The 13104-nt window shown below is 43.5% G+C and overlaps 1 protein-coding gene across 7 annotated transcripts in view; it reads right to left on the reverse strand.

The window, feature by feature from the left end:
* Positions 1–13104, reverse strand: part of CAPN15 (calpain 15) — a 114286-nt gene that overhangs the window by 60863 nt on the left and 40319 nt on the right. For 3 of the 7 annotated variants that reach the window (XM_087912450.1, XM_087912449.1, XM_087912451.1), the window contains exon 2: positions 12043–12360. The exons of 2 other annotated variants lie outside the window; for them this stretch is intronic. In XM_087912450.1, the coding sequence (XP_087768576.1) occupies positions 12043–12218 (176 nt within the window). In that variant the 5' untranslated portion in view covers positions 12219–12360. Of the gene's footprint in view, positions 1–12042; positions 12812–13104 lie in introns of those variants that run through there. 2 more of the 7 variants (XR_015739529.1, XM_087912452.1) reach the window with 2 other exon arrangements.

Raw genomic sequence — 13104 nt, forward strand, 5'->3', positions numbered from 1 at the left:
CATGTTAGTCGTTTCTGGCTCTAGGGAGTGGTGCTCCTCTCCGTTACAAAGTTGAAGAGCTAGCGCTGTCCAGAGACGTCTCCGTGGTCATGTGACTGGCAGGACTAAATGCCGAAGGCGCACGGAACGCTGTTCCCTTCCCACCAAAGGGGCCCCTATTTTTCTACTTGCATTTTTTACATGCTTTCCAACTGCTAGGTTGGCAGAAGCTGGGACAAGGAACGGGAGCTCACTCTGTTACGCAGTGCTAGGGATTCGAACCGCCAAACTGCCGACTTTTCTGACCGACAAGCTCAGTGTCTTAGCCACTGAGCCACCGCGTCCCCTTGTCTATAGGTAGCAAGGAGTAAACTTATAGTACTTTTGAACTCTATCCTGGTTCCTGACTTCTTGCACCCGACCAAAGTAGGTTTATAGACACGTACTGGTAGTCCTCAATTTAGGACCACAACTGAGCCCAAAACTTAGGTTGCTAACGTTTGTTAAGTGAGTTTGCCCCCATTTTATGACTTTTCTTCAGTGGTTAAGTGAATCATTGCATTTGTGAAGTTAGTCACACGGTTGTTAAGTAAATTCTGGCTTCCCATGGACTTCGCTTGTCAGGAGGTCGCAAAAGGGGATCATATGACCTTGGGACACCGCAGCTGTCATAAATATGAATCAGTTCCCAAGTGTCCAATTTTTTGATCATGCAACCATGGGAATACTGCAACAGTCCGGAGCGTTGAAAAACGGTCGTAAGTCACATTTTTTCAGTGCCATTATAACATCGAACAATCATTACGTGAACAGTTGTAAGTGGCGGACCACCTGTATATCTATGCATATACATACACAAGCATTTATCCCCCACACACACTGTTTAGAGAGGAGGTGTAAATCTCTGGAGGTGGCAACTCTCGGTTGACAAGTTAAAAATGCGAAGGAAAAGCAGAGGGTTGTATGCGCATGTATGTCTTATTTGTTTACTGAAAGGATGGTCTTAAAATTCGGTACATCTTCTTTCGGGGTACATAGAGAATTCCTAGCTGGTTAGTGTTTTTTTTTTTTAAAAAAAGAACTTGTTACAAGGTACAAGGCTAAACAAAGCAGAAGAAATACAAGAAGCTGCCTTGCCTTAAATGAAACGGGGCTGATGCTCCATTAAGCTCAGCATCCTATTACCGGCTAGCAGCAAATTCTCCAGATATTGAAATGGAAACTTCCAAAGCTCTACTTTGGGGATATTGGGGATTAAACTTGGACATTTTTTGCATGCAGAGCTAGTGGTCTGTGACTGAGCTGTATCTCTTCTCTTAGGAGCAGAACAGGAAATATGACGGTAAACAAAGGATGTTCTGTGGAGGAGATGGAGGCCATCCCGGTACCCATTCAGATGGATGGGGACTATAATTCTTTGGAAAAAATTCCCCCCCGCCCCCAGACAGCTTCAAACGAAACAAACATTTAATTGCAAGACATCTCGCCAGGTTGAGAAAACCGGCAACCCCGGTGGAATCTGGGGCTACTGGAGCTTGCTTTTTCTTCTTTCCTTTCGAGCCCACCTGTTTCAAGTAAGTCGACTTTTGATCCTAACCATCAACGGAAGCAAACAAACCCACTTGCCCCACACACCCCTCTGGACCGTTTCACCTCCACTGAAAACATGTCAATGGCTCTCACTGAGAGAACAGATACTCCATCGGTCGAAACGAAACCAAAAAGAAAGAAAAAACCAAATGTTCTGAGCGAAGCCACGTTTGATAAATTAAGTCAGCACAGGAAGCAGCCGGAATGGATGTCCAGGTTGAAATGGTGGCATCTCTTTTGAGGCCTGACGGCAATTAAGACCCATTAACTATCCAGGTTCCATGCTTCATTGCTGGTTGAGCCCTGCAGGATGTGAATTATGGACAGGTAACATCAGTTGCACTGCTACACTGTCTGACAATGTGGTAGATGCCCTTATTACCTTTCAGGTAAGGTGCTAGGTTGTCCCTCTTACTCCAAGACCAAATACTTCATTGGGGGCATGAGGCCAGGATGGGTGTGGCATTTATTCTGGCACTGAATATAAATTGCAATAGCTTTTAGACAGTGGTGGGATTCAATATTTTTTACTACTGGTTCTGTGGGCATGGCTTGGTGGGCGTGGCTTGGTGGGCATGGCTTGGTGGGCGTGGCAGGGGAAGGATACTGCAAAATCTCCATTTTCCACCCTACTCCAGGGGAAGGATATACTGTAAAATCCGCATTCCTTCCCCACCCCACTAACCTGCTTTCCAGCTCCGTTCTCCTGTGCAGGGCAACCAAAGAAGACCCAGCCAATCAGCTGGGACTCAGGGGGCGGAGAATAGATGGGGGTGGGGCCAGTCAGAGGTGGGATTTGCCGGTTCTCCAAACTACTCAAAATTTCCCCTACTGGTTCTCCAGAACTGGTCAGAACTGGCTGAATAGCACTTCTGCTCCTATACCACTTTGTAGTGCTTTGCAGCCCTCTCTAAGCAGTTTACAGAGTCAGCCTATTTGCCTCCAACAATCTGGGTCCTCATTTGACCCACTTCCGAAGGATGGAAGGCTGAGTCAATCGTCAGCTGGTCAGGATCAAACTCCTGGCAGTGGGCAGAGTCAGTCTACAATGCTGCAATTAACCACTGTGCCACCACTGGCTCATGGAAGTCCATGATGCAAGCTAAAGAGGCTTTCTTTTCTAGAGTAGTTAATAATGATGTCCCTTTGTTGGCCAGTTTCGATGCCGATGGCAGGAGGAACCCTAGTTTTGCTGGCAGCTGGACAGCATGTAATTGTTATTCAGTATAACTGCCCAGCTCTTATCAAATGCAAGTAATGCCAGGAAAGTGTGTAGCTGCTGCTAAGGGACAGCCATGCAGCTTTGCCCAAATAAGAAAGGAAAAGGGCTCCTTTAGAGAGGTTTATCTCAAAAGAGATAAGTACCATGGAAAAGAATTGAAAATCTCTCTCTCTCTCTCCCTTCCTCCTCCTTTTTCTTATTCTCTCTCTCCCTCTCTTCTTCCTCCTCTTCTCTCTCTCCCTCTCCCTCCCTCTCTTCCTCTTTTTCTCTCTCCTCCTTCTCCTTTTTCTTATTCTCTCTCTCTCCCTCTCCCTTTCTTCTTCCTTCTCTCTCTCTGTCTCTCTCTCTCATTAGCTCCCAAATAAGGAAGGGAGGAAGGGAGAAGAAAAAAGGGAGGTAAGGAAGGAAGGAAGGAACGAACGAACGAAGGAAGGAAGGAACGAAGGAAGGTGGAGAAGGAAGGAAGGAAGGAAGGAAGGAAGGAAGGAAGGAAGGAAGGAAGGAAGGAAGGAAGGAGCAAAGGAAGGAAGGAAGGTAGAGAAGGAAGGAAGGAAGGAAGGAAGGAAGGAAGGAAGGAAGGAAGGAAGGAAGGAAAGGCCCTTAGAAGTTAAAATACATTAGAAGGTTGTTGTTTTTTAATTTGCCTTGGAGGAACTGAAAAGAATTTAAATTAAGTGTCTTTGTTCCAGACGCCTCGGTTTTCAGCTGGCTTCCCCTACTCTCTCTGGGAAGCACCAGAAATCAGAGGCCACCTTATATTAATTACACTGGGAAAGATGCACTGCAGCCCACAGTGAAGCCTTGACAGAGACCGTTTTCCAAGGCTGGCAATGAAGCAATCATCGGACCACACTTCCCAAACAAGTAGGCATTTGCAAAGTTTTACCTTCCATCTCGGCCCCTGAGCCAAACCATGAGAAAGAGACAAAAATAACCACAGCAACTGTAAAGAGCGCTAGGATTCAGAGACACAAACATGGGGAGCGGACAAATTACTGTGTTTGAACATCTTTGGCTATTATTTCCCCTTATTAAAAAAAAAAAGGTTTTTTTTCCCCTCCACGGTTTGCATCAAGTCAAAAAGAGCCATCTCAGAACAGAGTTGGAGAAGAGCTGCAATTAAACATCCCAGGTCTGATATCTCGGAGGAAAGGCAGCCCCTTGGACTGCAGCATACAAGGAAGTTGAACAATTAGAATTTTCTACAGTAGACTAACTTAAACAGCCATTTGTTTACAAAGCTCTTTCTTCACGCATGGGGCTTTTAGTCATGGGATATATCTGGGGCGAGCATTGCAACAGCAACCCATCTATGCACAGAATGCAGGAGGCAGCATGCAAAGGATGATCTGTTTTGTGCCATAAAACAGGGGCGCTTTCCTCTCCCCCCCCCTCCCTCTCCAACACACGCAATCGAGCTGCACTGGTGTTATCCCAGCCAGCCAGAAACTGGAAGGCCGTTTTCCCTCCCTCCCTGCCTTATCATGCTCTGCCTGGAAATCTCAACACAACACAGGTCTAATTAATACTCGGAGAGAAAGAAAAAAACAATGAATGGAAGCCTCTTCTCCCTTCTCCACGTCGTCGTCGTAGATTAAACTCAGTAGCCTGCTTTGAACGATAAGAGATTCTCGGGAAAAGACAAGGTTTTCTCGAGAGCTTCGGAGAAATCGGGCAGCCTGTTGGGGAAGGCGAGGCCAACTCAACAAAAGAGGGCAGAAAAGCCCAGTGCTAAGCTTTCTTGTTTTACTCGTTCAAAGTAAAAGGAGGTTTATAGACCTGGTTCAGGGTATATGGATCTAACTGTACATCAGACACCCCGGCTGCGTTGAAAAGAAAAGTGTTCTGGCTCAGATAGGCTGCAGATTGGAACATTAACTCCTGTGCAACCAGGGGATTTAAACCCGGGGAGTGCACGCCTCCCACACGTTAGGTAATGCGCTCTAAAGTGGTTCCTAATGTCTCCGTATCTAATAAGCTGGCTAAAATGAAGTTCTAATTCTGTTTTATATATATAAAAGGCCATCAAACTCATTGTTCTGGCTTCGCAGGAATAGACGGGGTGTGGGGATGATTATGGCCGAAGAGATAGAAAGTGCAATCGGATATAACATGGAGGAAACAGCCAAATTGCTTCTCTATCTCCAGTAAGTAGCCCGTGGCACGTCTTGGAATTTGTTTGACACTCAACAAGATGAACCTCATTCTAGAGCGCACAAGGACACGTGTTGGACACAAGCAATGTGTCCTTGTGTACCCAAATGTGATTGGACACACAAGGAAACAAATTTTTTGTGTGTCCAATCACACTTGGCCAATGAAGTATTCTATTCTATTCTATTCTATTCTATTCTATTCTATTCTATTCTATTTCTATTTCTATTTCTATTCTATTCTATTCTATTCTTGTCTAGTCTAGTCTAGTCTAGTCTAGTCTAGTCTAGTCTAGTCTAGTCTAGTCTAGTCTAGTCTACACTATACTCTTCATTCCAATATTCTATTCTATTCTTCATTCCAATATTCTATTCTATTCTATTCTATTCTATTCTATTCTATTCTATTCTACACTAAACTCCCCATTCCAATATTCTATTCTTCATTCCATTCTATTCTATTCCTATTTCTATTCTATTTTTATTCTATTCTATTCTATTCTACTCTACTCTACTCTTCATTCCAATTTTCTATTCTATTTTTCATTCCAATATTCTATTTCTATTCTATTCTTCATTCCAATATTCTATTTCTATTTCTATTATTTCTATTCTACTCTACTCTACTCTTCATTCCAATTTTCTATTCTATTTTTCATTCCAATATTCTATTTCTATTTCTATTATTTCTATTCTACTCTACTCTTCATTCCAATTTTCTATTCTATTTTTCATTCCAATATTCTATTTCTATTCTATTCTTCATTCCAATATTCTATTTCTATTTCTATTCTATTCTTCATTCCACTATTCTATTCTATTCTATCCTATTTTTTATTCTGCCTTGTCCTGTCCTGTCCAATCCGATCCGATCCTATTTTCTATTCTGTTCTGTTCTGCCCTGCCCACCCTCCCTCCCTCCCCCATTTTATTTCAGTAACTACAAATCTCTCATAAGATGCTGAGTAGGCAAACTGAAAACCTTAGGACAATTAATCAGTGGAACAGCTTCCCTCCAGACGTTGTGAGTGTTCCATCACTGGAGGTTTTCAAGAGATTGCACAGTCATTTGTCTGGAATGATATAGGGCCTCCTGCCTGACAGGGGGCTGGACTAGAAGACCTCCTGGGTCCCCTCCAGCTTTGTTATTCTGTTAATACATCCTGCCTGGTTTTTTTTTTTCCCCCTTCAATCTCACCCTTTCTGAGTTTTCCACATTTCTGACTAGACCTATGGAGAAGTTAAATATCTGCTCAAACTTTATTATTTTTTGGCTGGTTTTGTTGGGAGTGCTTTTATGCTAAAACTTTTGAATTAATTCCACTCTGGAAAAGAAGAAACCACTTAAACAGTGGCTAGGACAGATGCTGTAGTTCTGTTTATTTTTATTTTTTTTTATCTTTCCATGCCTATTTTAAAAAGGAAGAGTTTTCTTCCTGTTCTTTCTCTTGAGCTCCTTAATTGTCTATCCTCTGGTTTTCTCCACACCTTTTAATACAAACTGTTCTTCGCTTCTATTATCCCGAAAATTACTCCCATCTCTATATTTGGATTGCATTTTTCCAGTATATCTGACATGTTCTTTTTTTTTTATTTCCCCTCCCTCCAAAATCTGGCTTTCTAATAAAATATGGGTTACAAAGACTTATGCTTCAGAAGAATTCTCCGGTTGAAGGCTCAACTGTGAGAGCAAAGCAGACTTTGAATAACTCCATTAGAAATGTACAAATCTGCAGAAGGGTGCTTTTGTGCAACCAAGAAAAAAATGAGAGGAAAAGTCAAAGCAATTGACAGCAACAAACAATGAAAAATGGATATACTTAAAGCAGAAGGACAAGAAAATGACCTTACCAAGTCTTGATTAGCTTAATTCATACCCATTGGAATTCAAAAAGAAAGTGACATATTAACCCTAAGAGTTAACACCACCAGTTCAAGCCTTTGCCAGTTGACACAATTTCCTAAATTGTAAATATTGTAAATATTTACCCATGTAGTAGGGCTGTATTACGGTATTGTCCTTCTCACCTTTCCTTCTACTATTGATATCTTATGATTATATTACCAATAGCACTAAAGACTTTTATATGCCGCTTCACAGCCCTCTCTAAGCGGTTTATAGAGTCAGCCTCTTGCCCCCAACAATCTGGCTCCTCATTTGACCCACCTCTGAAGGATGGAAGAGGCTGAGTCAACCTTGAGCCTGGTGAGATTCGAACTGCCAAATTGCAGTCAGCCGGCAGTCAGCAGAAGTAGCCTGCAGTACTGCACTCTCACCACTGCACCAGCATGGCTCATATTACTTGGTTGACCGTTGTTTGTATGTACACAGAGAGCTTATGCAACAGAGACAAATTCGTTGTGTGTCCAATCACACTTGGCCAATAAAGAGTATAGTACAGTATAGTACAATACAGTATAGTATTAGTATAGTATAGCAATAGCACTTAGATTTATATACTGCTTTATAGTGCTTTATGGCCCTGTCAAATTGCAGGCCGCTGGTTGCAGAAGAAGCTTGCAGTACTGCACTCTAATCAATATGCCACCATGGCTCTTGTCTATAGTCTAGTTTAGTCCAGTATGATTCTCACTAGATGCTGATTTTGTAAGGCATCTGAAAGAGGGAGACAGAATACAGAATAACAGAGTTGGAAGAGACCTTTGAGGTCTTCTAGTCCAACCCCCTGCTCAAGCAGGAGACCCTGAATGAAGGAACATGAGTAGTCCATGGTCACCCAAGAGAACTTAAGTCTAAATTTCCAACGTTTTAGCCCCATTACCACCTGGGTTCTTGACTTCAACTTATCAAAGGAACAGCAACTACCAAACAGATCAACGCTTAATCTGCAAATCCAGGAAAATTCTAAGCTGGAATTAACTCAATTTCCCTGTGATGTTCAGCAGCGCTGTGGGTAGATGAGGTCCATGCAAAATTCCCGTTGCATCCATGGTCATGTCCAGACAGCATTTGCAATACAGGTAGTCCTTGACTTACAATACTCCATGGTCATGTGATCAAAATTCAGACGCTTGGCCATTGACTCCTATTTTTGAGGGGGACAGGGTCCTGGGGTTCTGTGATCCCTTTTTAATGACCTTCTGATGAGCAAAGTCAACGGGGAAGCCAGGCTCACTTAACAACCATGTTACTCACTTAAGAACCGCAGTGATTCACTTAACAAAGGTGGCAAGAAAAGTCATCAAATAGGGCAAAACTCACTTAACAATTATCTCGTTTGGCAACATAAATTTGGGGCTCAATTGCAGTCGTAAGTCGAGGACTACCTGTACGAGCAAATACTCTTTCCTTCTGCTTCCAGGGTGTCCAAAAAAAAAAAAAAAAAAAAACCCTTACGGATTAGAAAAAAAAAATTAACTGCACAAAATCTGCACCTGTTGCAATGCTGGTGCTATTCACAAAGCCAAACAGGTAGAAGTCTGAATCCAATGCTACGGCGTCATGCAATACCAATAGTCCAGGCTTTAAGCCCAAAAACTAGATATTGGAAATTGCTAGATGAAAGAAAAGCCACGATGTGCACAGAGAACTAATCTTCCCGTACACGTTTTTTGATTTACAGCTTGGGGTGGGGGGAATCTCAGAAGCCATGTTTCCTCCTGAAACAGCCTCAAAAGTTTATCTTCACTTTTTATTCCTCTATTGTCACATGGAGGATTCACAGACAAGAGGAGGAGGAGGAGGAGGAGGGGAGGGGAGGAGGAGGAGGAGGAGGAGGAGGAGGAGGAGAAGAAGAAGAAGAAGAAGAAGAAGAAGAAGAAGAAGAAGAAGAAGAAGAAGAAGAAGAAGAAGAAGAAGAAGAAGAAGAAGAAGAAGAAGAAGAAGAAGAAGAAGAAGAAGAAGAAGAAGAAGAAGAAACAGGAACAACAATGAGGAAGAAAATTCGTGGTGGGAAGCAATATAGAAAGTAACACAAGGTTAAAACAGAACCTTGTTTTCGATATTATTCACTTCCTGATCCCCTGATTAAAAAGGACAAGTCCCGGGGGAGGGGGGAACTTTACTGAAACTCTGGAAGAAATTTCAAGGTCCGTCTTGAAAAATGAAAACAAACAAACACACCAGGAACATTTTGCCAGAAAGATTCCCCCAAATCTGCATGTTATATAGCACATGCACTCAAACTCCTCAAGGAGCAAACACACACACACACGCACACAAATATTTTCCAAGACATGGCAGCTCAGAGGAAGGAGTTACTTGCTGTTTTTCAACAGGCACATGGCACTTCAACAAGTTGAAAAAGCTATAAAAAGCTGGAATTAATCATAAATTCCAATATTCTTAGCGTGCAACATGGCAGATTTCAACACCCATCCATTCCCCCTCCCTTCTTTCTTTTGATTAAAACATTGCTAGATCCTCTCCCGCACAATTCTCAACCCACGAAAAAGTTACAACACAGACTGTCATCCCTCTTAACCCCTTCCAGAGGAAGGCAAGTTTTAATTGCTCGATGAGAAAAATGAGGGGGGGGGAGAGACAGACATGGATTTTATAGCCAGCTGTTCTCACTAGTAAGTTTCATGACAGAGGAACAAAATCAGGAAATGGAGAGGAAATTGTGTTTGCGGACTATTCTTAGCGCTACGATCTCCATGAATCTTGGCTTGGTGGCTACAAGGGATGGTGAAATCAGTCCCTCTAGATCAGGGATGTCCAACCATGGCAACTTTTGGACTTCAACTCCCAGATTTCAACTCCCAGAATTGCCATGCTGGCTGGGGAATTCTGGGAGTCGAAGTCCACAGGTCTTAAAGTCGCCAAGCTTGGACAGCTCCGTTCTAGATATTAAAAGTTACTAGGCACCTTCTGTGTCTCCCGAGTAGGTAAACCTAGACTCAGGAAATGTTTTCTCCAGCTAAGAGTCTGTAGGGGTTCTCAGTCATTCAGGTCATCGACTTTTAGCTATGCAATTTGGGGTGAACACCCTTGGAATGGTGTGGGAGTAGGAATGGATTTCTAGCGGGAATAAAATTGCAGGCTACAGGAACCAGGAGCTCTAATTCAGATGACCCTGAGGACACAGATAAACCTGCAAGTGGCCTCAACAACCCTCTAAAAAGATGCAAATGACCAGCTGTCTGCAAAGGAATATAAATCCTTCCACTATGCACCATCCAGTCAGAGCCGAAGAAGCTTCTTGGATGAGAAGCGAAACATCTTCAAAGAAAAAAAATAAAATAAGAAAGTCCAGTTGCCTCATGAAAAAGCACCTTTGGGATTTCCAGCGAAGAGATAAAAGTTTAGGGCAAATAATTTAAGAAAATGGGAATCTAAAATAAACCAAAGGTGGGAAACCGTGTCCTGCTGTTTCTAGAAGGGCAAAAGGTCACCAATAAGAAGATTTTACAGTGACCGAAGTTGATAAGTTTTCTCCGAGAAGGATTTCAACTAAGCTTGGATTTTAGCGTCTTATTGTGTTAATGCCCGAGAGCAGGAACACACTTTCAAACAACATGAAAAAGGTTTGGGTCTATATAATCAGCCAAGCTAACACCTTAGCACTCATTCAATTTTTTTCTCTCTCAACATTTAACCTTAGATTATGGATACAGGGTTGAAAATAAAGAAGTGTGATCTGGCCAATTAATTTTATATAAACACGGAAACTGTTCAAGACAGGTTAAATCTGACGCAACCTTTTCTAGACAAATTTTCCACCAGGATGTCACAGGTAGATTAAGAGGGGGAGCCTCAGAACTACCTGTGGGGATGCTGCAGCCGTCGAAAGTGTGAAAAACGGTCATAAATCACGTTTTTTTTTTCCAGTGCCACTGCAACTTTGAACACTCCCTAAACCAGAGGTCCTCAAACTGGGCAACTTTAAGACTTGTGGACTTCAACTCCCAGAATTCCTCATCCAGCTATGCTGGGTTGAGTTTGGAGACCTCTGCACTAATCGAACTATTGTATCGTAAGCCAAGGACTACTAGTAGCTACATGAGTGGATGTAAGTCAAGGACTACTTGTATTGACTTCTACAACACCCACACCTCGATCAATGGCACCCACCTCTCTTCCTAGAAGAATGAAATATTTTGAAAAATATTTTTAAAAAGGCAGAATATTATATTTCCCTGGATGAGAAATTGAGAAACATGCTCTTGGAGACAGAAAGCAGTCCCCACCTTTCTTGTATGGCCCTCAGCAGACGTCAGCACTTAAGAGAGAAAGAGCTTATTGTGACAGCTAGCTCTATTCATAAGCAAATTCCCTGCAGCAAGGTCTGAACAAAGGTAGGGTTAGATCTCAGCTGCATTAGGTATTGCCCAACAATTGCCCTTCATTGCATCAGCCAAACTTCAACCAAACTTAGCTCAGACAAACTCCTAGGGTTGATACATGGCACCATGGGAATCTGACAACAGCCAATAAAATACATGTTCTTGCACAGGAACAGCAAGTTCAAGGGCAAAGCCCAAGAGAAAGTATAAATACCCTCCCATTCTCAACTCCATGTGGTCAGTTGCACTAGAACCATGTGCTTGGTGGTTGTGCTTCATCATTAAACCATCTTTCCAATCCGCCTCCATCAGTGGTGGGATTCTACCGGTTTGGTGTTCACACACTTCGTGCATGCGCGCACCTAACACATGTGTGCAGCTTTCCAAACACCAGCTGAGGCTCTGCTGTTCCAATCAGCCGAGAGGATAAAGAACAGAAATGTACGGGGGCCAGTGGGAGGGCCGATCTTTCGTTTTTCTCTTCTTTCTCCTCTCAGCTGATCATCGGAGCTTTATTTACTACCAGGTCAGTTGAACCAGGTCGAACCGATAGCATTTCATCACTAGCCTCCATGTTTCCAGTGTCTTCCTCTCGGCTTGGAACCGAACCAGATGGACATCTCTTCCAGCAACCCCAACCCAAAGTCTCATGCCACAAGCAGCCAGCGTAACTATCATGCACCCGAACGTGTAACGCATTTCCAGATGCATCCAGGTGAGTTGTGCAGCCGGGTTGGGAGTTTTCCCATGGCCTCTAATGGGGCTGCAGGTGGAAATCCCCCGTAACCCCAAGCCTTGGGTTTTCAACCAAGCTGAGACCAAAGCAAGCTCCTTCCCCGGCTTTCTTACCTTCGTGCCCGGTGATTCACGTGCGGATGTTGCCGTGTTATAAGGGCACTCTCCCAAACGGGGCCACCATGGTTACTTCTATACCAGCTTGCTGCCAGATGCCCAGGATAAGTTGGGCCAGTAAAGCCATGGTCCGACTCCGTCTCGGTGGCCAGCGATGAAGCTGAACTCCCCATGGCTCCCCCCAACCCTGGGCGGGTCAAGATTTACTCTAGGTTAGGTCCCAGGGAGTGGCATGAGTTGTCGGCCTGAAAGGATGAAGACTCGTAGCATGGAGTGAAGCAAAAGGTCCCACAACTGGAGAAAAGGAGGCTGGTGCTGATCGAAGAAAAGAAAAGAAAGGACACACAAAAACAAAACAAAAACGACAATAACAACAACAAAACAAGAGGAGAGGGAGAGAAGAGAAACAAAGAGAAAGAGAAAGAGAAAGAAAGGTATGATTTTTCTTTCAAACTCATGCAGTGACATTTTTTAAGAGTCTTGTCGAAATAAAAGGAACCAGAGACGACGTCCGTTGACCATCAAAGCCAACGTGCAGAGCAATTCGGATTCAAAGGTGAGATTTGGGTGGGAAGGGGATGGAAGCCCACCTGGTCATGAAAGGCAACATAGCATTAGCAATAGCCCTTAGACTTATATATCGCTTTATAGTGCTTTCCAGCCCTCTCTAAACGGTTTACAGAATCAGCCTCTTGCCCCCAACAATCTGGGTCCTCATTTTACCCACCTCGGAAGGAGGGAAGGCTGAGTCAACTTTGATCCGGTTAGGATCAAACTCCTGGAAGTGGGCAGACTTAGTCTTCAACGCTGCATTCTACCCACTGTGCACCATGGATGGATGGATGGATGGATGGATGGAAGGAAGGAAGGAAGGAAGGAAGGAAGGAAGGAAGGAAGGAAGGAAGGAAGGAAGGAAGGAATAGCACAGACTTATATACCGCTTCACAGTGCTTTCCAGCCCTCTCTAAGTGGTTTACAGAGTCAGCCTCTTTGCCCCTCAACAATCTGGCTCCTCATTTTACCCACACTGGAAGAAGGCTGAGTCAACCTTGAGCCTGG

This window comes from Pseudonaja textilis, chromosome 14, assembly GCF_049901715.1.
Source record: "Pseudonaja textilis isolate UNSWEBS1 chromosome 14, rPseTex1.2, whole genome shotgun sequence".
Classification (NCBI taxonomy): Eukaryota; Metazoa; Chordata; class Lepidosauria; order Squamata; family Elapidae; genus Pseudonaja; species Pseudonaja textilis.